Genomic DNA, 24,017 nt, shown 5'->3' with positions numbered 1-24,017 from the left:
CTCCATCCCCCTTCTCTTTCTTTTTCTTTCTTTCTGCCTCCAACCCTCTTTATTTCTCTCTCCATTCCTCTTTCTTTCCTTTTTTCTTTCCCTATATATTACCACATTCTCCACTATGTAAGTACTTTCAGACTCTATTTAACCACACCCTCTTTGAGCCATGCCGAATATTTAGTGCCACATTTTTTTTTTTTTGCTCCTTCTAGACCGTGCCTACAAATGAATCCCCCTCCCCTAATTAAAATAATACTGCACCTACAGAAAAAAGAGTGTACCTGAAATATTTTTGAGAATGTTGGCAACTCTGCAAACCTGAGGTTATGACAGAGGCGTAACTAGAGCCTTCAGGGCCCCGATGCAAGAAAACATGAAGGGCCCCCCCAGATCCCTGGCCGGGGCCCTTCCCTTCAAGCCCAGGGCTCTTCCCACTAATCCTGGGGCTCTTTACTCTCGTTGCATGGCCTTTTATTACGGTCCCGCAGCAGGATCCTTTCACAAGTTCTGCAGTGGGCTCCCTTCCTGCAATCTTGGGGCCTCCCCACAGTGGTGCAATGCCGGGGCCCGGTCGCAAGTGTGACTTTTGCAATCCTGGAAGTTCACCCACTGGTTTGCTACTGGGCCCCCTGGAGCATGGGGCCCGGTAGCAATCGCAACCCCTGCAACCCCTGTAGTTACGCCCCTGGGTTATGACTATAATACGTGTATAATGCGGGGTGGAGGTGCGCGGTATCCCAGATGGGGACTATTGAGTAATACAATTTACTGAAAGAGTCCATTTGCTTTGCTAAGTGATACATGTGACATACATGACACATGGTGGTGGAGCACCGCGGTGTCATATTTCATGAAGGATCTTCAAGCATGAATGAAGGTTTTGGTGACTCTTTGGGGACTGTCACTGATTGTTGCACAAATTTGAGTTATTTTTGGTTATTTATTTTTTTTTTTTAATATTTTAGTAGACTATGTTGTGAGAGTATGAGTGGAATTGCATCTCCCCAGAGTTTTATGTTTCTGATTGGCTAGCTGCTTCTCATATGGTCTCAGATGCTACACAAGTCTAAGCATGCTTCTTTCTTTTACAGTAAAGTAGGTGATCAATCAATCTGATAAGGGGCGTGGCCTAATCCACCTAGAGTGGGCGGAGACAAATCACCCTCTCCCACCAGGCGTGACCTAACGCAACAAACTCCAACTGGTATGGGCGGAGACAGAACGCCTACACTGAGCAGCCCGCACATCTCCCACTATCAGGGGCGTGGCCTAGTGCAACACTCTCCAGCTAGTGTGGGCGGACTCAGATCGCTATACTAACCCGCCCCCAATCTCTCCCGTTATCAGGGGCGTGGACTAGTCCAACTAGTGTGGGCGGAGACAGAACGCTATACTACACTACCAGTCTCTCCTGCTATCGTGGGCGTAGCCTATTGCAACACTTTGCAACTGGTGTGGGCGGAGACAGAACGCTATACTAAACTGCCCCCAAACTCTACTGCTATCAGGGGCGTGGACTAATCAAACTAATGTGGGCGGAGAATATAATAAACTGCCCGCAATCTATCAGGGGCGTGGACTAATCAAACTAGTGTGGGCGGAGAATATAATAAACTGCCCGCAATCTATCAGAGGCGTGGACTAATCAAACTAGTGTGGGCGGAGAATATAATAAACTGCCCGCAATCTATCAGGGGCGTGGACTAATGAAACTAGTGTGGGCGGAGAATATAATAAACTGCCCACAATCTATCAGGGGCGTGGACTTATCAAACTAGTGTGGGCGGAGAATATAATAAACTGCCCGCAATCTATCAGGGGCGTGGCCTAATAACTCTCTTTCCAACTATTGTACTGCAACACTCTCCAGCTAGTGTGGGCGGATTCAGAACGCTATACTAACCCGCCCCCAATTTCTACCGCTATTAGGGGCGTGGACTAATCAAACTCGTGTGACAGAGACAGAGCACTAAACTACCAGATTATCCCGCTATCAAGGGCGTGGTCTATTGCAACACTTTCCAATTAGTGTGGGCGGAGACAGAACGCTATACTAATCTGACCCAATCTATCAGGGGTGTGGCCTAATACCTCACTTTCCAACAAGTGTGGGAGGAGCTAGAACGCTACACTGAGTTTACCCATCCTCTCCAACTATCAGAGGCGTGGCCTAAGGCATTGACTTATCAATGTGGGCGGAGACAGGTTGCTAAGGGGCGGGGAGGGAAAAGCCTTACGAGGCGTGTTTAGCACGGGATAACATCGCTGTGAGGGCGGGCCGATCGTTCCAATGGGCGGGGTTTTCGGTGTGAGTGGCGGTGAGGCGGGAAGGCGGTAAATACGGATCCGGGTGGCAGTGGCCGGGATGGGGGTAGCGGGCTCCGGCTGGCTGGCGGCGGGCTCGCTGGTACTGTACCTGGCAGAGCGGGGGGCGGGTGAGTATAGAGCATGTGGTGGGGTACGGGGGAGGGGGGGCTCCTGTATACACAGCAGTGTAGTATTATTGATGGGTGTCACACACATGAAGTGGGGGCATATAATGGGCTGCTGGGTGTCAATGCCACCTACCTGACTAATGCTGGGGATTGCTTACATGACACAGGAGACAATTAAGGATTCATCAATACAGGAGCAACCAATCAGCTTTCACCCTCAGCTTTTTCACTTTACCTTTCAGAATGAGAGCTGGAAGCTGATTGGTTGCTGCTCCAGATGCTGTGTGTGGTGAATAGCCCTTAATGTGCAGATAGAGAGATGTGTCTGAGCTTCTGACACCACACACCTGGGAATACACCCCCCCCCCATCCTTTATTATAGAGGAGAAACCGTCTACTGATGTGTGGAGGGTTCCGACACTTGGCATTTGATGGGGCTCAGTCACATGACAGCTTCACCTTCAGAATGGAATTATAGAAGAAGGAATTGTAAGTATCTCTCTTCATTGCTGCTTGTGTCCCTTCAGGGGTGATTTCCCCCCACTTCCCGTCCCGGGGACACCCTGACGGGCGTCCTCTCTTCCCGTCCCGGGGACACCCTGACGGGCGTCCTCTCTTCCCGTCCCGGGGACACCCTGACGGGCGTCCTCTCTTCCCGTCCCGGGGACACCCTGACGGGCGTCCTCTCTTCCCGTCCCGGGGACACCCTGACGGGCGTCCTCTCTTCCCGTCCCGGGGACACCCTGACGGGCGTCCTCTCTTCCCGTCCCGGGGACACCCTGACGGGCGTCCTCTCTTCCCGTCCCGGGGACACCCTGACGGGCGTCCTCTCTTCCCGTCCCGGGGACACCCTGACGGGCGTCCTCTCTTCCCGTCCCGGGGACACCCTGACGGGCGTCCTCTCTTCCCGTCCCGGGGACACCCTGACGGGCGTCCTCTCTTCCCGTCCCGGGGACACCCTGACGGGCGTCCTCTCTTCCCGTCCCGGGGACACCCTGACGGGCGTCCTCTCTTCCCGTCCCGGGGACACCCTGACGGGCGTCCTCTCTTCCCGTCCCGGGGACACCCTGACGGGCGTCCTCTCTTCCCGTCCCGGGGACACCCTGACGGGCGTCTTCTCTTCCCGTCCCGGGGACACCCCGACGGGCGTCTTCTCTTCCCGTCCCGGGGACACCCCGACGGGCGTCTTCTCTTCCCGTCCCGAGGACACCCCGACGGGCGTCTTCTCTTCCCGTCCCGAGGACACCCCGACGGGCGTCTTCTCTTCCCGTCCCGAGGACACCCCGACGGGCGTCTTCTCTTCCCGTCCCGAGGACACCCCGACGGGCGTCTTCTCTTCCCGTCCCGAGGACACCCCGACGGGCGTCTTCTCTTCCCGTCCCGAGGACACCCCGACGGGCGTCTTCTCTTCCCGTCCCGAGGACACCCCGACGGGCGTCTTCTCTTCCCGTCCCGAGGACACCCCGACGGGCGTCTTCTCTTCCCGTCCCGAGGACACCCTGACGGGTGTCTTCTCTTCCCGTCCCGAGGACACCCTGACGGGCGTCTTCTCTTCCCGTCCCGAGGGCACCCTGCCCGGCGTCCTCTCTTCCCGTCCCGAGGGCACCCTGCCCGGCGTCCTCTCTTCCCGGTGACACTTGTCTTCCTGTCCTGGTGACACCCTGACAAATGTGCTCTCCATGTCCTGGTGACACATATTTGAGAGATTTAAAGCCTTACTCTTGGATCTATGTAACCATTGGGGGGTTAAAAAAATCCAATTCTAAATGCCCATTTGTAGGGATGCACCAATACTGTTTTTTTTTTTTTTTTTTTTAATGTAAAACGTGTAAATTAATGTTAAAGGTATAAAAATATTAACAAAGCAAGCAAAAATTCTTTTTTTTTTTTTTATTAATAGTTTATAAAATAGAAGTGAAGAAAAAAAAAATCAGCAGAAAAGTAATAGTTAAATGGAGAAGGAGAATAAGGCGTTAAAGTGGTTGTAAAGTCTGACGGTTTTTATCTTAAAGTAAACTGAAGGCAAATCCTTTTCTCTTTAGTTTTAGTTAGTGTGGAGATGAATTGGAACACCTGTCTGTTGTTGTTGCTGTCTGTGCCCCAGTTATGGAGATTCACCCCATTTTTGGGTTGTCACAATTTTCCAATGGGGACACTAGTTCTGGTGGCCTGGGGGTCTTGACTGTTTACCCTGGTTTGGAAGTTCGTTAGGACTATTTATACACAATTGCATTTATATATGTATCTCCTGAGGAAGCGAGTATTGTTTCGCGAAACGCGCTGAGAAATGTTATATATATTATACTTGGGATTATCAGTCATACTTTGATTTATGTAATTATAAAAAACCCATGCATATATGTGTGTATGTATGTATGTATATATATATATATATATATATATATATATATATATATATATATATATATATATATATATATATATATATATATATATATATATATATATATATATATATGTGTGTGTGTCTATCAGAATCATTTTTAATTGTATGTACCAAAGTGTTTAATATGTAATACATCTTGTACATATTATACATTTGTGGTTCGTGTCTTACAAAGTCCCTTGGGCATTCTTCTTCTTTTTTTGTTTGTTTTCCAGCGGTTTATTACAGCTTTAATGCATTCTTTGCATTATGATAAAAAAGCCTTCTGTTTGCAGCAGCCCCCCTAATACCTGAGCCCCATCTCAATCCAGCGTTTTGCACAAGAGACTCGGCTGTCCAGGAGTCTCCCTTCTGATTGGCTGAGACAGCAGCGAAGTTCCATTGGCTCCCACTGCTGTCAATCAAAGTTAGTGGGGAGAGAGTGGGGAAAGGGCTCTGGCTCGGTTTCTGAATACACAGGGAGCTGTGGCTAGGCTTGGATGCCCCCATAGCAAGCTGCTTGCTGTGGGGGCACTCGATAGGAGGGGGAGGGTCTGGAGTGCTCTGTGCAAAACCACTGCACAGAGCAGGTAAGTGTAACATGTTTGTTATTTTTATTTAGTATTTTATTAGGGCTGACTGGAGTAAATTAATGGTTAAAGCGGTAGTATACTCCGCTTTTTAATTTTTACCTACAGGTAAGCCTATAGTAAGGATTGCCTGTAGGTAAAATTAATATCTCCTAAAGCTGCACGGTTTAGGAGATATTCACCCTGCATGCAGCCGCTGACACCAGCAGCGCATGCACTCTGAAGGTCCGGCGTATCATGCCAGACCTTCAAAGCTCCTTGCCGGAAAGTGAAATCCTGCGCGCATGCGTGGGAGTGACATCATCGCGGCTCCGGCCACTCACAGCGCTGGAGCCGCTGAACCTGAAAGAGACGCAGAGGTAACATGTCCGCTCCCTCAGCGGTGTGGGGGCTTCGTTCTAAGGTAAGTATTTTATAATGTGCTAGTATTCCATGCGCATTATACCATTGTCCTGCAGGAGGGTTTTTTTACACAGGGGATACAACTGCTTTAATATGGTTTAAACGGAGGAACATTTAATGAAAAACACAAACTTGACAGATTGTTTTAAACTGACTTCATCTGCAGATGGAAGTTCAACCCTTTGATCTGTAGATGAAGCAACAGAAAAAATGAAACAATGTTTCTTTTTACCTTTCTGTTTTAGCACTTTTTTTTTTTTTTCTTTGACAGCTCCTGGACTTTGTTTACACTTCTGCTGTCAATAGGGGAACCCCACTGACAGCTGAATGAGTCATCGGTTGCTAAGGATGCGGCGGCCCACTCCTTAACCACTTTACTACCAGTCACGTAACCTCTACGTCGGCTGACTTTGAGTGGTTATACCGGGATGATGCCTCTAGCTAGAGGCATCATCCCGGTACCGTTGTTTGAAGCCGACGGTCGGCTTTCCGTCGGTAACGATCGATGCGGCTCGGGAGCCGCTCGATCGTTACCCGGGGGGCGGGAGGGGACGTCCCCCCCCCTCCCGCGGCTTTGCTCGGGGCTACCGTCCCACCGGGAGCCCCGAGCACCCAGCCGGCACGTCCGCCGGCTGGATGGAGTCCCGATGAATGCCGGAAACGGCATCGATCGGGTCTCCGATGACGTAACCCGGAGGCGGCGTCCATGACGTCACTTCCGGGTTACTGTGCTGCAAAAGGCGGCAGATTTGAAAAACGGCTGTATGCAAAAATGCCGTTTTCGGCGTTTTGCATACAGGGAAGTGTAGTGGAGGGGTCTAGGGTCTTTTAGACCCTCGATCCCTCCATAAAGTGTACCTTTCACGACATATTGCTGTCACCAGGGATGTTTACATTGCTTGTGACAGCAATAAAAGTGATCAGATTTTTTTTTTTTTTTAAAAAACCTGTAATAAAGTTTAAAAAAAAAGAAAAAATAAATAGGAAAAAAAAAAAAAAAAATTTAGCCGTCACCGTTAGCTCGCGCACAAAAAAAAACGTATACGCAAGTCGAGCCGCAAATGAAATCGCTGTTCAAACCACACATGTGAGGTATCGCCGCGATCGCCAGAGCGTGGGCAATAATTAAAAAAAAAGAGCTACACACTAACTCTAAACTGGTAACCGTTAAATAAATTTAAAGCGTCGCAGATTGAGATCTCTATTGACCGTAGTTTGTCGCCATCCCACGGGGGGGCGCAATTTTAAACCGTAACATGTTTGGTATCTATTTACTCGGCGTGACATCATCTTTCACAATATACAAAAAAAATGGGCTAACTTTACTGTTTAGTATTTTTTAAATGCAGTGAAATGTGATTTTTCAAATTTTTTCCAAAAAAATGGCGTTTTAAAGACCGCTGCGCAAATACCGCGTGACAAAAAATTTTGCAATGACCGACATTTTATTCTCCAGAGTCTTTGCTAAAAAAATATATATAATGTTTGGGGGTTCTAAGTAGTTTTCTAGGAAAAAATACTGATTTTAACTTGTGAACAAAAAGTGTCCGAAATAGGGCTGGGGCTAAAGTGGTTAACAACCGATAATTATTTTATATATATTTTTTTTTTGTCATTGGGGGAATCCCACTGACAGAACCAAGCCTGCAAGTATCATTTTCAGGTATCAGAGCATTTGCACGGGTACTGATACTTGTGCAGTGAGTAACCCATAATCAGTACCCGTTACTTGTGAGTAACGGGTACTGATACTTGTGCAAATGCTTAGTTGTGGCACTGATATTGGTATCGGTACAACCCTACAAATTTTATATAAAACCCTGTCTTGTCCAGCCCTGGTATCCCCTAACAGGGCTCTAATCCTCTGCCACCCATGGACACTTATCTTTAAAGACCACACTCTTTGCTGCCGCAGGTATGTGTTACATGAGCAGAAGTTGGTTAATCCACAGTCATGTGACACCACAGCCTCGAGTCTTCTCTTCTGTTTGTTTCTTGCTTCAGGGGCCCACATCACTGCTTGTGTGACGTGGACACTTCCTATATAGCTGCTGGCGGGGTCCTCTCAGGAGAGAAAAGAGGGGTACGGTAGGGGGCGCCATCGCAGCAATAGATTAGAGTCCCCCTGCACTAGAATCTGTGGTGGTAAGGGACCTGGATGGGGGACTTGGATGTATATTGCTGGCTTCAGAAGATCAGGGCTATTTAGACTGCCAGCATGGGGGGCGGGGTAAAATTCGATTTTCTGTGGCGTGGACTTTCAACTTTTTTTTTTTTTTTAAATCTGTTTAAATATGTATTCTTAAAGTGGCTCTAAAGGCTCAAGGATTTTTGCCTTCATGTATTCTATGCATCAAGGTAAAAACCTTCTGTGTGCCGCTGCCCCCCCTAATACTTACCTGAGCCCCATCACGATCCAGCAATGTGTATGAGAGCCTCAGCTAGGGATGTAATGATATTGCCGGTATCGCGGTTATTAACATGGCCCGATATCGTCGTGGTGGGTGCACGGTGTATTCTGACTGGTCTGGGCCGCCGTATCTGTGTCTCGTCGGCTCCTCCTGCTGTCTGTCACGGTCACCCACACTGTCTGCTACTGGCCGAGCCGAGGCGAGCGGCTGCCAGTTGGTTTGGAGCAGTGTGGGTGGGCGGGCTTGTGGGGCGGAGGCGGAGCCAGCGCACGAGAGCGGCGGAGTCGGACTCGGCGGAGCAGCTTCAGGCACCACGTGACAGCACCACGGCAAGACACAGTGACACCGGACCGCCGGTGAGTTAGTTTATGATGACTCGATAGCGGTTCATACTATGATGACACCTATTATTCATTTTCCTGTTATGTCTTATCTGCCAAATAATTTGCCATTATGCCCAGCCATTTTTGTGATTTGTGCAGTTTGTGCACCTCTGCCAGGCAGCATAGACAGTCACTGACTGGAGTGTGATTGTAAAGCAGTGTGGGGAACTACTAATACTAAGTGCACAGAAATCACTGCAAATCCCAGACTGCATCAATGTTAATCTAGGCTCAGGGCCCATTACATTAACAGAGGACAACACAAATGCACCTGCATTTCACTACATTTCCGCACATTTATGTGTATTGCTATGGGCACTTCTATGCATTTTTATAAATGTGTGTGTTTTTTTTTTTTAAAGGTATATTTCCTAAGACTCAACTGTTGTAGGCAAGAGGTTTGTTGCCTTTATGCACATTTATGTGTGTTCTTGTATGCAAACGTCTGCATAAAATCACACATCTCTGGAACACCGATCCATAGAAAACAATACCGTGAGCTTTTCCACAATATCGCAATAAATATCGTACCGTGAGGTCAATATCGAAATTCTATCGTACCGTGAGATTTTGATATCGTTACATCCCTAGCCTCAGCTCTCCCTCCACATTGGCTGAGACAGCAGCAGGAGAGGGGGTGGTGCCGAGCTGCAGCTCTGTGTGTGAATGGAGAGCAGCAGCTGAGGAGTGAGCTGGGTTTGGGTGGCCACATAGCAATCTGCTTACTTCGGGGGCACTGGTTAGGAGGGAGGGGCCAGGAATGTCGACAGGAGACCTGAGGAGCATCGGGGCTGCTCTGTGCAAAACTGTTACACAGAGCAGGGAAGTATGACATGTTTGTTAGTTATTTTTTTTTAGATTGCCTTTAATCACTTTTAAGGCCCCTTTCACACAGGGGAATCCGTCGGTGGACTCAGTTTTTCTCAGCGGGGATCGATCCGCTGATCCCCCGCTGAGCAGGCGGATGGCTGCTCTGTCTCCGCAATGTGTGCGGAGACACAGCTGTCAGGTTCCGCTGTTCTCTATGGGGAAATCGGATGAGAACGTAGACTGTCCATTCTCATCCGATCCGCTGGACGGATGGAAAATGGGGTTTCCGTCCGTCCAGATTTGACGGATCGGATCAGATGTTAGTGGACATGTCTCTGCTGACATCCGCTGCCCCATAGAGATGCATGGGGCATCCGTTCAGATCAGCCTGAAAAACTGACAGGCGGATCTGAACGGTCCGCTAGTGTGAATGGGGCCTAACTCAGAAAAACCTTTTCTATTGCTCTCAGCCTCCTCCAAATCTTCAGATGATTTTTTTTTTTTTCTGTGATCCGACTTCCTGTTGGAGGGTGGCTACATTTGTTCTCCATGGTACCACTGTACATAGGAATGTAGCCACCCTCTCTTGCTAGACAATGGACTGCTTGTTTCAAACAAATGGAATTAAGGGGGGGACAAAGGAGAGATATGGTAGCTCATGGAAGATGTTACAAGGGGGCAGAAAACACAGAAACCATTTAATGAAAATTAGATTACAGGGCCTTTTAACCACTTGCCTGCTGGGCACTTTTACACCCTTCCCTCCCAAGCCAATTTTCAGCTTTCAGCGCTGTCACACTTTGAATGACAATTGTGCGGTCATGCAGCACTGTACCCAAATTACATTTTTATTTTGTTCACACAAATAGAGATTTTTTTTTTTTGGTGGTATTTAATCGCCACTGGTTTTTTTTATTTTCTGCTAAACCGCTAAAGACAGAAAATTAAAAACTGACCAGATCAATATCCCAGAAGTTTAACTGACTTGATGCTATACACCCCTTGACATTTTCCACATTTTGTCATGTTACAACAGTAACAAAACAAAATGTAAATATATTTTATTGGGATTTTGTGTGATAGACAAACACAAAGTGGCACATAATTGTGAAGTGGAAGGAAAATGATAAATGGTTTTTCAAAGTTGTTCCCAATTATCTGAAAAGTGTGGCGGGGATTTGTATTCAGCCCCCCTGAGTCAATACTTTGTAGAACCTCCTTTCGCTGTAATTACAGCTGCAAGTCTTTTTGGGGATGTCTCTACCAGCTTTGCACATCTAGAGATTGAAATTATTGCCCATTCTTCTTTGCAAAATAGCTCTGTCAGATTGGATGGAGAGCGTCTGTGAACAGCAATTTTCAAGTCTTGCCACAGATTCTTAATTGGATTTAAGTCTGAACTTTGATTGGGCTATTCTAATACATGAATATGCTTTGATCTAAACCATTCCATTGTAGCTCTGGCCGTATGTTTCGGATCATTGTCTTGGTGGAAGGTGAAGCTTCACCCCAATTTCAAGTCTTTTGCAGATTAACAGGTTTTCTTCTAAGATTGCCCTGTATTTGGCTCCATCAATCTTCCCATCAAATCTGACCAGCTTCCCTGTCCATGCTGAAGAAAAGCATCTCCACAACATGATGCTGACACCACCATGTTTCACGATGGGGATGGTGTGTTCGGGGTGAAGTGCAGTGTTAGTTTTCTGTCACACATAGCATTTTTCTTTCAGGCCAAAAAGTTCAATTTTGGTCTCATCTGACCAGATCACCTTCTTCCACGTGCTTGCTGTGTCCCCCACATGGCTTCTCACAAACTGCAAACGGGATGACTTATGGATTTCTTTCAACAATTACTTTCTTCTTGTCACTCTTCTATAAAGGCCAGATTTATGGATGCACAGCTAATAGTTGTCCTGTGGACAGATTCTCCCACCTGAGCTGTGGATCTCTGCAGCTCCTCCAGAGTTACCATGAGCCTCTTGGCTGCTTCGCTGATTAACCACTTTACCACCGGAGGATTTTGCTATCTTACGTCCAGGCCACTTTTTGCGATTCGGCACTGTGCGACTTTAACTGACAATTGCGCGGTCGAGCGATGCTGTACCCAAATGAAATTTACGTCCTTTTTTCCCCCCACAAACAGAGATTTCTTTTGGTGGTATTTGATCACCTGTGCGATTTTTACTTTTTGCGCTATAAACATAAAAATAGCGTAAATTTTGAAAAAATAAAATTTTTCAAATTTTTTTTTTATATGAAATTCCCCCCTCCAAAAAAATGTAAAAATCAAAATTTTTTTTACATTTTTGGCCAATTTGTTTTCTGCTACCTATGTTTGGTAAAAAAAAAATCACAATAAGCGTATTTTGATTGGTTTGCGCAAAAGTTATTGCGTTTACTAACTAAGGGAAAGATTTCTGTCATTTTTGGTGTGTTTTTTTTTTTTTTTTTTTTTTTTTTTTTTTCTAACGAGTAATGGCGGCTATCTGCATTTTTTTTTTTTTTTTTTTGCGGGACTGCGACAGATCGGACCCTGGACTAACCTTTTTGACACTTTTGGGGGTACCAGTGACATTACTACAGTAATCAGTGCTATAAATATGCACTGTTACTGTAAAAATGACACTGGCAGGGAAGGGGTTAATTTTATTGGAGAGGGAGGGGTTAATGTATGCCTGGTGCTTACTAACGTGTGTGGGGGGAGGTGACTGAGTGACACAGGGACAGATCGCATGTTAAGCTATGCTGAACCCTGCAATCTGTCACTGTCTGTCACTTAGGAGATCCGCCCGCTTTGTTTACACAAGCGGACGGATCTCCAAACTTGATTCCCCGACGGTCGGGGAAGAGCGGCGGTGATCACCGCCGCTCCTCCCCTGGCCCGACTCCCGCTGTGACTGAATACAGCGGAAGGGAGCCTCCGGCAGCGCGCGTGCGCCGCCCACAAGGGGAGGAGTCCAGCGATTGTAGGTCTACGTCGATGGACGGGAACTAACCACTTTGCTGCAGTAGAGCTCGAGTGAGCGGTCGGCAAGTAGTTAATGCTCTCCTTACCCGGTCTGTCATTTTAGGTGGATGGCCATGTCTTGGTAAGTTTGCAGTTGTGCCATACTCTTTCCATTTTCCCATACTCTTTCCATTTTCCAATGATGGATTGAACAGTGCTCCGTGAGATGTTCAAAGCTTGGGATATTTTTTTTATAACCTAACCCTGCTATTAACTGCTCCACAACTTTATCCCTGACCTGTCTGGTGTGTTCCTTGGCTTTCATGATGCTGTTTGTTCACTTTGGCCCCTTTCACACATACGGTCTGTTCAGTTCATCAGTTCAGTCACGTCAAAATGTATCAGTTTTTTCATCCTTTTTTTTTTTTTACATCCACTACCAATGCAAAAACGGATGAAAAACGGACCATTTGTCCGTTTTTTTACATCCGTTTTTCGTCCAATCCGTTTTTTTGACGGATGAAAAATAGGGCATTCATCCGTTTCAAAAAATGGACATTGACGGAAGCGGATAAAAACTGATGTTAATGGATGATCATCCGTTGTCCTCTGTTTTTACATAGAGATGCATTGAGGTCCGTTTTTCATCCGTCAACGGATGGATGAAAAACGGACAAACAGACAGCATGTGTGAAAGGGGCCTAAGGTTCTCTAACAAACCTCTGAGCACTTCACAGAACAGCTGTATTTATACTGAGATTAAATTACACACAGATGGACTCTATTTACTAATTGGTTGACTTCTGAAGGAAATTGGTTCCACTAGATTTTAGTTAGGGGTAACCGAGTAAAGGGGGCTGAATACAAATGCACGCCACACTTTTCAAATGTTTATTTGTAAAGACTAACTATTTATTATTTTCTTTCCACTTCACAATTATGTGCTACTTTGTGATGGTCTATCACATAAAATCCCAATAAAATAAATTTTACGTTTTTGTTTGTAACATGACAAAATGTGGAAAATGTCAAGGGGTATGAATACTTTTGCAAGACTGTGTGTGTGTGTGTGTGTGTGTGTGTGTGTGCGCGCATATACATTCGTTTTTAAATATATATTGTATGTGTATGACAATATGTACATTTTCAATCTGATAATGTCCTGTGCTGCTCTCTTTATCAGGTACATTGTTTCCTGTGACCTCCTGAAGACTATAGAACCATCATGTCCCTCTTTGTTATGGAGGCATTGTTTTGTAGTCCTATCCTTTAGTGACAACACTGCTTCTCCATAGATGCATTTGGTGAGTGTTGTCACCCTAGGACAGGAAATGTGTTTACCAGCAGGATCACCAAAGTGGACACTAATGCAGGCACCGCATCTAGTAACTGGTAGGCTGCAATGTATTAAGTTTTTCTTCTTGATTTCTCTGGAATTGATCCTTAACCACTTAAGCCCCAGCCCTATTTCGGACACTTTTTGTTTACAAGTTAAAATCTGTATTTTTTTCCTAGAATACTACTTGGACCCCCAAGCATTATATATATTTTTTTAGCAAAGACTCTGGAGAATAAAATGTCGGTCATTGCAATATTTTTTGTCTCGCGGTATTTGCGCAGCGGTCTTTAAAACACAATTTTTTTATGGAAAAATTACAAAAAATCACATTTCACTGCATTTAAAAAATACTAAACAGTAAAGTTAGCCCATTTTTTTTGTATATTGTGAAAGATGATGTCACGCCGAGTAAATAGATACCCAACATGTTACGGTTTAAAATTGCGCACACCCGTGGGATGGTGACAACGGTCAATAGAAATCTCAATAGGCGACTCTTTAAAAAATTTTAACGGTTACTAGTTTAGAGTGAGAGAGTAGCTCTTTTTTTTTTTTTTTAAATTATTGCTCACGTTTTGACGATCGTGGCGATACCTCACATGTGTAGTTTGAACAGCGATTTCATTCGCGGCTCGACTTCCGTATAAGTTTTCTTTCGTGCACGAGCGAACGGTGACGGGGGCGGCATAAATAGGAAAAAACATTTTTTTTTACTTTTATTACAGGTTTTTAGAAAAAAAAAAAATCCGATCACTTTTATTGCTGTCACAAGCAATGTAAACATCCCTTGTGACACCAATATGTAGTGACAGGTACTCTTTATGGAGGGATCGATGGTCTAAAAGACCCCAGACCCCTCCACTACACTTCCATGTATGCAAAACGCTGAAAACGGCATTTTTGCATACAGCCGTTTTTTAAATCTTTTGCAGCAGAGTAACTCGGAAGTGACGCCGCCTCCGGGTTACGTCATCAGAGACCCGATCAAAGCCGCTTCCGGCTTAGATCGGGACTCCATCCATCCAGCCGGCAGGTGCGCCGGCTGGGTGCTCGTGTCTCCTGGTGGGACGGGAGGCCCGGGCAAAATCACAGAAGGCGGCGGGAGGGGGGGGATGTAGCATAGCCTAGCCATAGTGGATGCCAAGTATGAGTACAAGTTCCAAGATTGAGGCAGCCTGAGGACCAGGTTCTGAGCACAGGAGCAGGGTGCTGAGCAGCACTAATCTTTTTCTCCCCTCCCGCTCACCCGGGTAACGATCGAGCGGCTCCTGAGCCGCATCGGTCGTTACCGACGGAAAGCCGACCGTCGGCTCTAAACCACGGTACCGGGATGGTGCCTCTAGCTAGAGGTATTGTTCCGGTATAACCCCGCAAAGTCTGCCGACGTAAATATACTTCACTTTGCGGTAAGTGGGTAAAGCAACAAGTTCCCTGTAAAATTTTGGTTCTCAGCCACCCAATTTAGACAGGAGCCAGGTAACCTACCAGCATGTCTTTGGGGTGTGGAAGCACCGGAAGGAAACCCATGCAAGCACAGGCAGAACATGCAAGCTCCATTCAGATGGTGTCCTGACCAGGATTTAAATCAAGCGCCCTAGTGCTCCGAGACAGAACTGCTAACGACAACCCACTTGTTGTTTTCCGTGAAACCTCTGCCTGTCTGTGGCCAGTCCTAAGAAATCATATTCTGTCAGATTCCAGTGAAAGTGAGCTCCCAGGAGACTGTAATGTTATCTGCCCTTTGTAGAGGATGGCATGCTGATGTTTTGAGACCTGTGTGAAGGATATGACTCCCGTATGGACATGGTCGCCCTTTATAATGGGTTGCATATGTGGCAGATCTGTGTTGAGGCTCAGCGGAGGAAATGAACAGTGTCGCTTGTGTACTGGCAGGCTGCGAGGACACCGTCTGTTTTTCATTTTAATACTATCTGACTCAACAGATTACGACAATATCAAAATGTTTTTTGGTATGTAAATCACCAGCCATTTTCCATCTGACAATGACACAAACTGTCCCAAATGATGAATAAATCCATGGAAAATATCTTCAGCTGCACAATCAGTTGGTATTTCAAACATGAAACCTTAAGTGCTCCACCTCCTTGTGTACAATAAAACCCTTACCAAAGCGAATGGACTCTTTAACTCCTTTGGGTTTCTGCTACATCCTCATGGGTGCCTCATCCTCCAACCAGAGGTGTTCAACCCTGATCTAGGAAAAAGAGCCAGGAGAGCCACGTAGTGCAAAACCGTATGGTAAAATTTTATAAAAAGTACTAACCACTTACAAAGTTAAAAAACGATAAGCGCTTCTCTATGAGAGAACTGCCCTGAGAGTCAGAGGGGCCGCTTTCCTGGTTACATGGTGCATGATGATTTCACAAGTGATAGCTCCGCTCTAGGCGTTTCGTCACATCTGCTGTTGTCGGGGGGCTCAATGTCCAGATGTGACTCTGGTAAGAGTTTTATTGTGAACAAGGTGGTGGAGCACTTAAAGTAATTTGGGTTGTGTGTGTTTTTTTTTTTTTTTTTTTTTGTTTAAAAATAGCAAACGTCCTATTTACCTGCTCTGTGCATCGGTTTTGCACTGAACAGCCCAGATCCTCTTTTGGGGGCTGGCTCCTCTGGCCCCTCCCTCATGCTGAGTGCCCCTACAGCAAGCAGCTTGCTATTGGGGCAGCCGAGCCACTGCTCTGTGTCCATTCAGATATGAAGCTGCGGCTCGGCCTGCCCTGCCCCTTTTCTCTGCTCACTTACAGCATAGGGAGCCAATTTTGCCCACTGCTGTCTCAGCCAATGAGGTGGGAGAGTCCCAAACAGCCAAGACTCTCAAGCAAAATTGCTGGATCCATATGGGACTTGGGTAACTATGAAGGGGGGCTTTAGAACCACGTTAAGGTGTCTGTGGTGTTTGGGGACCAACTGATTGTGCCGATCAAGATTATATATTTTCCCCATAGACTCACCATTTGTGACAGTTTGTATCGTAACTTTTTTTGGGACTATTCCTATTATCTTTGAACATGCACAAGAACTTGCACATATTTTTATTTATATGAATTTAGGTATGCTGTTATTTTAGCACAGCATTTTTTTGATTTTTATTCCACAATTTCTATTGTTTGTTGTGCCAGCTGCATTTTAGGCTTTTTAGCTGAATTTCTCTTTTGGGTTTATTAGCACAAGAAATGCCTGGCTTTGAGATGAATCTTTGATCTAGGAGACAAAAGGTCGCTGGATTGATCTAAAGAACTATGATTTTTTTTTTTTTTTTTTCCGTTCCTTCTTTTGAAGTGGCAATCGTTTGTGTCCAAGTTCTTCTAGTGTTCATCTCAAAATCAAGTTTCTTAGCTTCACATCTGTCTGCTCTATTGTGTTCCATTAAGGCAGCCCATTCATTTCAATAGACTGCCAACGCCCCAGAGTGGACAAAGAAAATCTACCCTGCAGTATTTTTTTAAATTGCACATTGGTGCATTACCATGCCTTGGGATGGTTTTAGAATTAAAGACAGCAGCACACCAATGATCCAGGGGTTTGTTACTACATAGCCAGCCTCTAAAAAAAATTCTGGTCATGATATTTCCCTTCCCCGTGTTCCCCTGCCAACTCCATTGGTTTGTCTAGAGACTGTCCGAACTTGCACAGGGTTACTCACCTTCATCCTTTCTCCCATGTGATGGGTTTTGGGCATGGCAGTTGGCCATCCAGGTCAGAGTACTGCTTTCTGGGTATAAAGTAGAGATTGACCGATTATTGGTAATGCCGATTATATCGGGGTCCGATATGCACTTTCTACAAATCGGCCCCTGATTTTACCGATATTGCCAATATTTTGGGAAAGTGCTTGTACCGGAGTGATGCCTGCAGCTAGAGGCGTCCATAGCCGACGGTTGGCTGTCTTGTAATGACAACCGATGCGGCTGAAAAGCCGCTTGGCTGTCATTAAAAGGAGTGCGAGGGGATGTAACCCCCCCCCCCCCTTACTGCCTTCCGGAGGGACGGGAGACCCGGGCATCCTACCTGCATGGCCGCCGAAGAGAATACCTGATCAAAGCCGCATTCGGCTCTGATCTGGTCTCCATGAAAAACCCGGAAGTGATGTCATGACATCACTTCCGGGTACTCGGCGGCAAATTCAAAAAAATGCAAGCATTCAAAAGAGCCAAACTTGGCGTTTTAAGTGCAGAGGAGGGGTTTGGGGTCTTTTAGACCCCAGATCCCTCCACCTAAGTACCTGTGTAAATAAACATTTTTTTTTCAAATGTCCGAAAATATCGGCAGATACCGATATTCGATGAACGATATTGGTCAATCACTAGTATAAAGGGGGAAGGTTACCTGCTTCCACATACCCGGAAGAGCTCCAACAGAGGTGTGAATATTAGTTAGTGATTTGGGGGGTGTAATGAGAACTTGTCTTTTCTGATTCTCTATAAAAAAAAAAAAATCCGATTATAAAATGATTGTGTGGGTGGTGCTGGCACAGCAGCACACAGTCCAGAGTTCCTTTGACCAGCAATGGGCCTCCCACCTATTCATGGGATTTTCAGGTACTCCCAAGTCAGTTGGAAGCTATGATCCTTCCGCAAATATTCTAGTTCCAATTTGGAGCCTCCCACAATTTGGACATTCTTGGTGCAACTCCTTTCAAGTTCCACCTCATCTGACATCTAGAGGAAAGCTACTTTGTCATCTGGCGGCCATGAGAGAGAGAGAGGCTGGCCCGCCTGGCAGAGAGAGAGCGAGAGAGGCTGCCCCGCCTGGCGGGCATGAGAGCGAGAGAGAGGCCGCCCGCTTGGCGGCCATGAGCGAGAGAGACAGGCCTCCCCGTTCGGCGGCCATGAGAGAGAAAGAGGCTGCCCCGCCTGGCGGCCATGAGAGAGAGCGAGAGAGGCTGCCCCGCCTGGCAGCCATGAGAGAGAGCAAGAGAGGCTGCCCCGCCTGGCGGCCATGAGAGAGAGCGAGAGAGGCTGCCCCGCCTGGCGGCCATGAGAGAGAGCGAGAGAGGCTGCCCCGCCTGGCGGCCATGAGAGAGAGCGAGAGAGGCTGCCCCGCCTGGCGGCCATGAGAGAGAGCGAGAGAGGCTGCCCCGCCTGGCGGCCATGAGAGAGAGCAAGAGAGGCTGCACCGCTTGGCGGCCATGAGAGAGAGAGAGGCCGCCCCCACTTGGCGGCCATGAGAGAGAGAGGCCTCCCCGCTTGGCGGCCATGAGAGAGAGGCCGCCCCGCTTGGCGGCCATGAGAGAGAAAGAGGCTGCCCCGCCTGGCAGCCATGAGAGAGAGGCTGCCTCGCCTGGCAGAGAGAGAGAGAGAGGCCGCCTCGTAATTAATGCATCTGTCTTTTTTCTTTCTTGATCCTGCTTCTCTGTATTCAACTGCTGCAACGTGGCAGTTGGAAGGAAACCATTCTGCTTCATCATTGTATCCTATGAAGCACTTCATGGGTGAAAAAATAATATTGGCGGTGCAGGCAATGGGTCAGGTATTAATGTTGATGTACATGCTTAGTGTACGCAAATAAAGGATCAACATCGAGGTCCAGGGGAAAATCTGTAACCTGAAACTTCTTCCAGGACACATTACAGTTGTGATAAAGTTAAACCAAAACCATGTTACCCTATTTTAAGTTTCATACCATCCATTATAGTTAGATGTGGCAAGCCCTTGTTACTTCTCGGGAGAGTTGCATCCTCTTGTCAAATGATCCTCTGTACTACTTAGTAACCTTTCTTGTTTGCTCTACTGTTTGATGGTGAAGCATGGTGAGCTCTGAGTCTGAAGGGTGCTCAAGCCAGAAAACTTCCCCAGTTACAATTGAAAATAAAGATCAGCAGCTTGATTTAGTAGGGCAGCCAGCTGTATAGTATAAGCTGTTGATATTCTATCAACAACCTTGGGAAAGCCCTGGTCCTTGAAAACAAAAATATTCCCAATTATATATAAAGTGAATAATTGTTAATGAAGTGAAATTTAGTCATTTTTCCCCACTTAGTAAATAAGTAGGTGCAAAGCCTGAGCGTCTGTCCATTGCTTAGTGTGCAGTCTCCCGGACCTACTCTGCAGCATTACTGTGCGATTCTGTTACTGTGTTCTGACCTCCCCGAGATGTTCTGCCCTTTATACATTATAAATGTGGGCAGTTTTGTTGGAATCATGCTGGCTGGATAAAGTGTCGTGTCTCGGGGGTCACAGCAAACAAACACAACCTATCTGTCAGTCAGATCTCTCTCACTGATTGGCAGTTAGAGATGAGCGCAAGCTAGCCAAGGATACCTCAAGACAACCACTAGTGCTGAAATTTTTATGAATTGTTTTAAGCTGGTGTGAAAACCAGAGCTGGTTGTGTTCAGCACAAGATATTCTGCAAATTTCATGTGATTTTCTGTTGTTCATATACCGTATATACTTGAGTATAAGCCGACCCGAGTATAAGCCGAGGCCCCTACTTTTACCACAAAAAGATGGGAAAATGATTGACTCGAGTATGAGCCTAGGGTGAGAATGCAGGGTGGCGGGCATGGTACAGAAGAATGCAGGGTGGCTGGCATGGTACAGGAGAATTCAGGGTGGCAAGCATGGTACAGGAGAATGCAGTGTGGCAGGCATGGTACAGGACAATTCAGGGTGGCAGGCATGGTACAGGAGAATGCAGTGTGGCTGGCATGGTACAGGAGAATGCAGTGTGGCTGGCATGGTACAGGAGAATTCAGGGTGGCAAGCATGGTACAGGAGAATTCAGGGTGGCAAGCATGGTACACGAGGTTGCGGGCATACTAGTGCGGCTGTCCAGAGGCGCCTTCATTTTAAAAATGGCGCCGCCCGGCCCCGACACGTCATTGCGCACGCGCCGCCCAGCAAAACATACCTCTTCTCTCTCTTGGTCAGTACCTTACTGGGCTGTGGGTCTCTCAACACCTTTCTTGGGCTGACCGCCCATCTTTCCATCTAGGCCTCCTGGGAGAAAACTACTGATTCCCAATGTAAAAAATGCATGATCTGGTCAAATCCAACCCTGATTCTCGGGGCCTAGCTGCTACTTCCTCTCTGATCCTAACCAATTCTGCACTCTTGACCTCTCTGCAGTCATTGTCAACTACTTTTTTCCGAATTCTATAATCCCTAACCGGTGCTTTTTTATATTGTGTTGGAGTGAGTGGTCAAGACATAACTTTTTTTGTTTTTTATTGGCTCATTTCTTTTCATTACAATAAACTTAATTCACTTTCACTGTTGTGATTTTAGGTGACAATCTTGCTATTTTGACTTTAACTGTTTGTAATAGTGACCCTTGCTGAGACCTCCTATGCCTGGCCTGTATAAGCAGATATAATCACTGCAGACAGTCTTTTAGATAACTGAACTCACCAAATACTTTTCTCAGCAACGAAGATCTTTATTGAATGTACAGGTTACAGCAGACAGCAGGATGTGGCAGATGATTGAAAGGACAGTATTTGCAGGTCAAAACATGGTAATGCATTTCCTGATGCAAGCAGATTCAGATTAGCATGTGGCCTTGAGACACGCGGCCATCTTAACCCATAAAGACAATGTAATAAAGAAGGGGAAATACATCATAGATGGGACGGAACAAAAGGAAAGCATGGTGCAATAACCACAAGTTAGCAGTATATTAACTAGGGATGCACCGATCCGACTTTTTTGGACCCGATACCGATATCTGGCATTGTGAAATCGCCGATACCGGAACCGATCCGGAGCTACACAAAAAGCAAGCGGCTTCAGTGCCGCTGCTTCATGTGTAGGGCTCCTCCATTCACAGGGGGAGTGCATCTGATATCACTCCGCCTATGAGCCAGACCTATACAGGAAGTAGCGGCTCCCATACTATTACTGCACCTAGTAAGGGATGGCTGAGCCGTTACTCAGCAAAAACCGGATCGGCCAGTGGATCGGTCAATGTTACCGATCCCCCTGATCCATCTAAAATGGCCATATCGGTGCCGATATCCAATCTGAATATCGGATCGGTGCATCCCTAATATTAACCATCCTTGTTACTAAACCAAGGACCCTGCATTCACTATATCTGGTCTCCCCCAGTACGTAGAACATGGAAATGCATGCCCCTTAGCAGAGTCAGCTTGATTAGGCGTATCAACCAAAGGTGTGGGAGAAAAGAAGATGGAAGGACTCAAACCCTACATATGAAGCACATGATGCCATCGTAAATATTGATAGAAACATTTATGATGAAGAAACAACTCTGAAGTTGAAAGGATTTTAGGGTTCCATTGGCATAGAAATGGAGCAGAATCCACTTTGGAGCCTGTTGCACAGACAGGACGCATGCAGGGGTTTTTGGGAATCTTCCTCTACACATGTTTTTAAACTTCTCATGCTGGTTTTTATTTTTTTTTTTTGACAGAGTGTGCAGTGGTGGTACATTACTTCCTTACTGCCCAGTACCTGTGGGCAGGATGGACTCTCGGCCTGCTCCTTCCTGGCTGCCTCATTCAGGCTCTCAGCTTTGTCTGGCTGCACTCCGATGGACATCCACGATGCCTCGCTCTGAGCCTGGTCCACATCTTCCAGCTGGGCATCTTGAAGAGGTAAGGACTGACTGAACAACTCCAGCCAGGACTGAGTTTACTACTACATTTTGTCATGTTGGGTTGTGTTTGGGTGTTTCTTTTGTGATAGTAAACTGCAGCAGTAGCTACATTGAAAGAGTAAGCTCACTCTTTGCAGATAAAAAAAAAATGTGCATTTATTTTATTTTTTAAAGGAGCCTGCAGAGCATTGCACCCATGATCAGCAGATTGTGGGTGCAATCTCAGGCTCCTGCAGACTGTCAACATAGCTGTCTGCTTATATTGTACCTCGTATGGGCAGGCAGTTGCCTGAGAGCAGGACGATCAATGTAGTACGAGAGTGCTCGCCAGCATCCTAGCAGCTCCTTGAGAACTACCAGCCATCAGCCGCAATGAATGGCGATACTTGTAGCTGTTCATTCTCAGGAAACTGTGAATAATGTGGCTGTGTGGGAGGAGCCCTGCACGACCTCGTTGTTTCCAAATGGTGACAGCAGGGAGAAGACCCCTCACCCACTGTCACAGGGAGGGGTAATCAAGGGTGAGTCTCTGCAGATGCCGAAACATGTTCCAAAGGAGAACTTATCCTTGAAGGTTGCAAATCCTTTCTATGCAGCTGATTTTCAGATTCCTTTTGTGTCGGCAAGTTCACTGCTCGATAGAAATGTATCCTGTGTAATGGCTAAAACCCAATAAAACAGGAAGTTGTTTGACTTGGGCTGCTTATCTAATTTTTGGTAGTAAATATGGTGCTTTAACCCTTTTGCTGCTAGAGCCATTTTTTTTGCACACATGCTTAAAATAATTTTAGGCCTGAAGATTACATAAAAAATATTCTATATTATCTGAAAGCAGACACCCTATAAAATAAAATAGTGGTAGTTCCAATTTTTTTTTTTTATCTCACTTGATATTACCGCAACAGTCTAAGAAATACACAATTTCAGTAAGGAATACATTAAAGTTAATTTTAGGGCACACAAATGCAATAAATGAACCAGTTCTTTGGTAAAATGTGCATTCGTTAATAGACGACAAACGTCAGTACCCTGTATTTTCCAAAGGCAACACTTTAGGAGCCCCCTAAAGGTAATCAGTTTTAGTGTTACGGAGGAGGTCTGGTGCTAGGCATATTGCTCTAAATCTAGCATGCGTGGTGATATGTAACGTGTATCACAATCTGTGTTTTCATGCGTAGGCAACCACTACGCATGCGTTTACATTCATATATGTGGAAGTGGGGGCATCTCAAATTTTTGAGTAACTATAATCTTTTACTATTTATAAAAAAAAAAAAAAAAAAAATTCTTCACATCTAAAAGACCTTGGATATCTCCCCTTTGAGGGACTTTGAGAGGTGGACCCCGAGATGGCGTCAAACATGTTGCATTCTGGGTCAGCAACAAGGAGTGGAGGAAGGCGGGTGTGTGTCCCCTCTGCTTGCCCCCCTCTACCTGGCAGCACCCACTATGTTGTTTCCAGGCCCGCAGATGGGCAAGCTGAGTCCAGGATACACGGCGGGGTGTGTACAAGCAAGCGGGCAGCAGCATAGTCACCTGAATGCTTCCACCAGACAGCCAGGAGTCTGTCTACACATAATCCTGGTGGCTGCAGCCACTGCTAATGTGTGTAAACCCCCCCTGGCCAATATCCGATGACCAAAATATCGGTATTGGCATTAAAAAAAGGATATTGGTCAATCATTAGTCTGTATGCCGATCCTATAATGCCCACATGTATGTTTGCTCTATACGCACACA

At 46.2% G+C, this 24,017-nt stretch overlaps 1 protein-coding gene across 1 annotated transcript in view; it reads left to right on the top strand.

The window, feature by feature from the left end:
- Positions 1 to 2,350: 2,350 nt before the first annotated feature.
- XKR5 (XK related 5) overlaps positions 2,351 to 24,017 on the top strand; it is a gene marked incomplete at its 3' end in the record, with an annotated part of 51,265 nt that continues 29,598 nt past the window's right edge. Inside the window, exons 1-2 of the mRNA XM_082250551.1 lie at positions 2,351 to 2,429; positions 22,092 to 22,275. Coding sequence (XP_082106677.1) covers positions 2,360 to 2,429; positions 22,092 to 22,275 — 254 coding nt within the window. The 5' untranslated portion in view covers positions 2,351 to 2,359. The remainder of the gene's footprint in view (positions 2,430 to 22,091; positions 22,276 to 24,017) is intronic.

This window comes from Pelophylax lessonae (assembly GCF_965119305.1).
Source record: "Pelophylax lessonae genome assembly, chromosome: 3".
NCBI lineage: Eukaryota > Metazoa > Chordata > Amphibia > Anura > Ranidae > Pelophylax > Pelophylax lessonae.
Note: the sequence above shows the minus strand (reverse complement) of the source record. Positions and strands in the feature narration are given on the sequence as shown.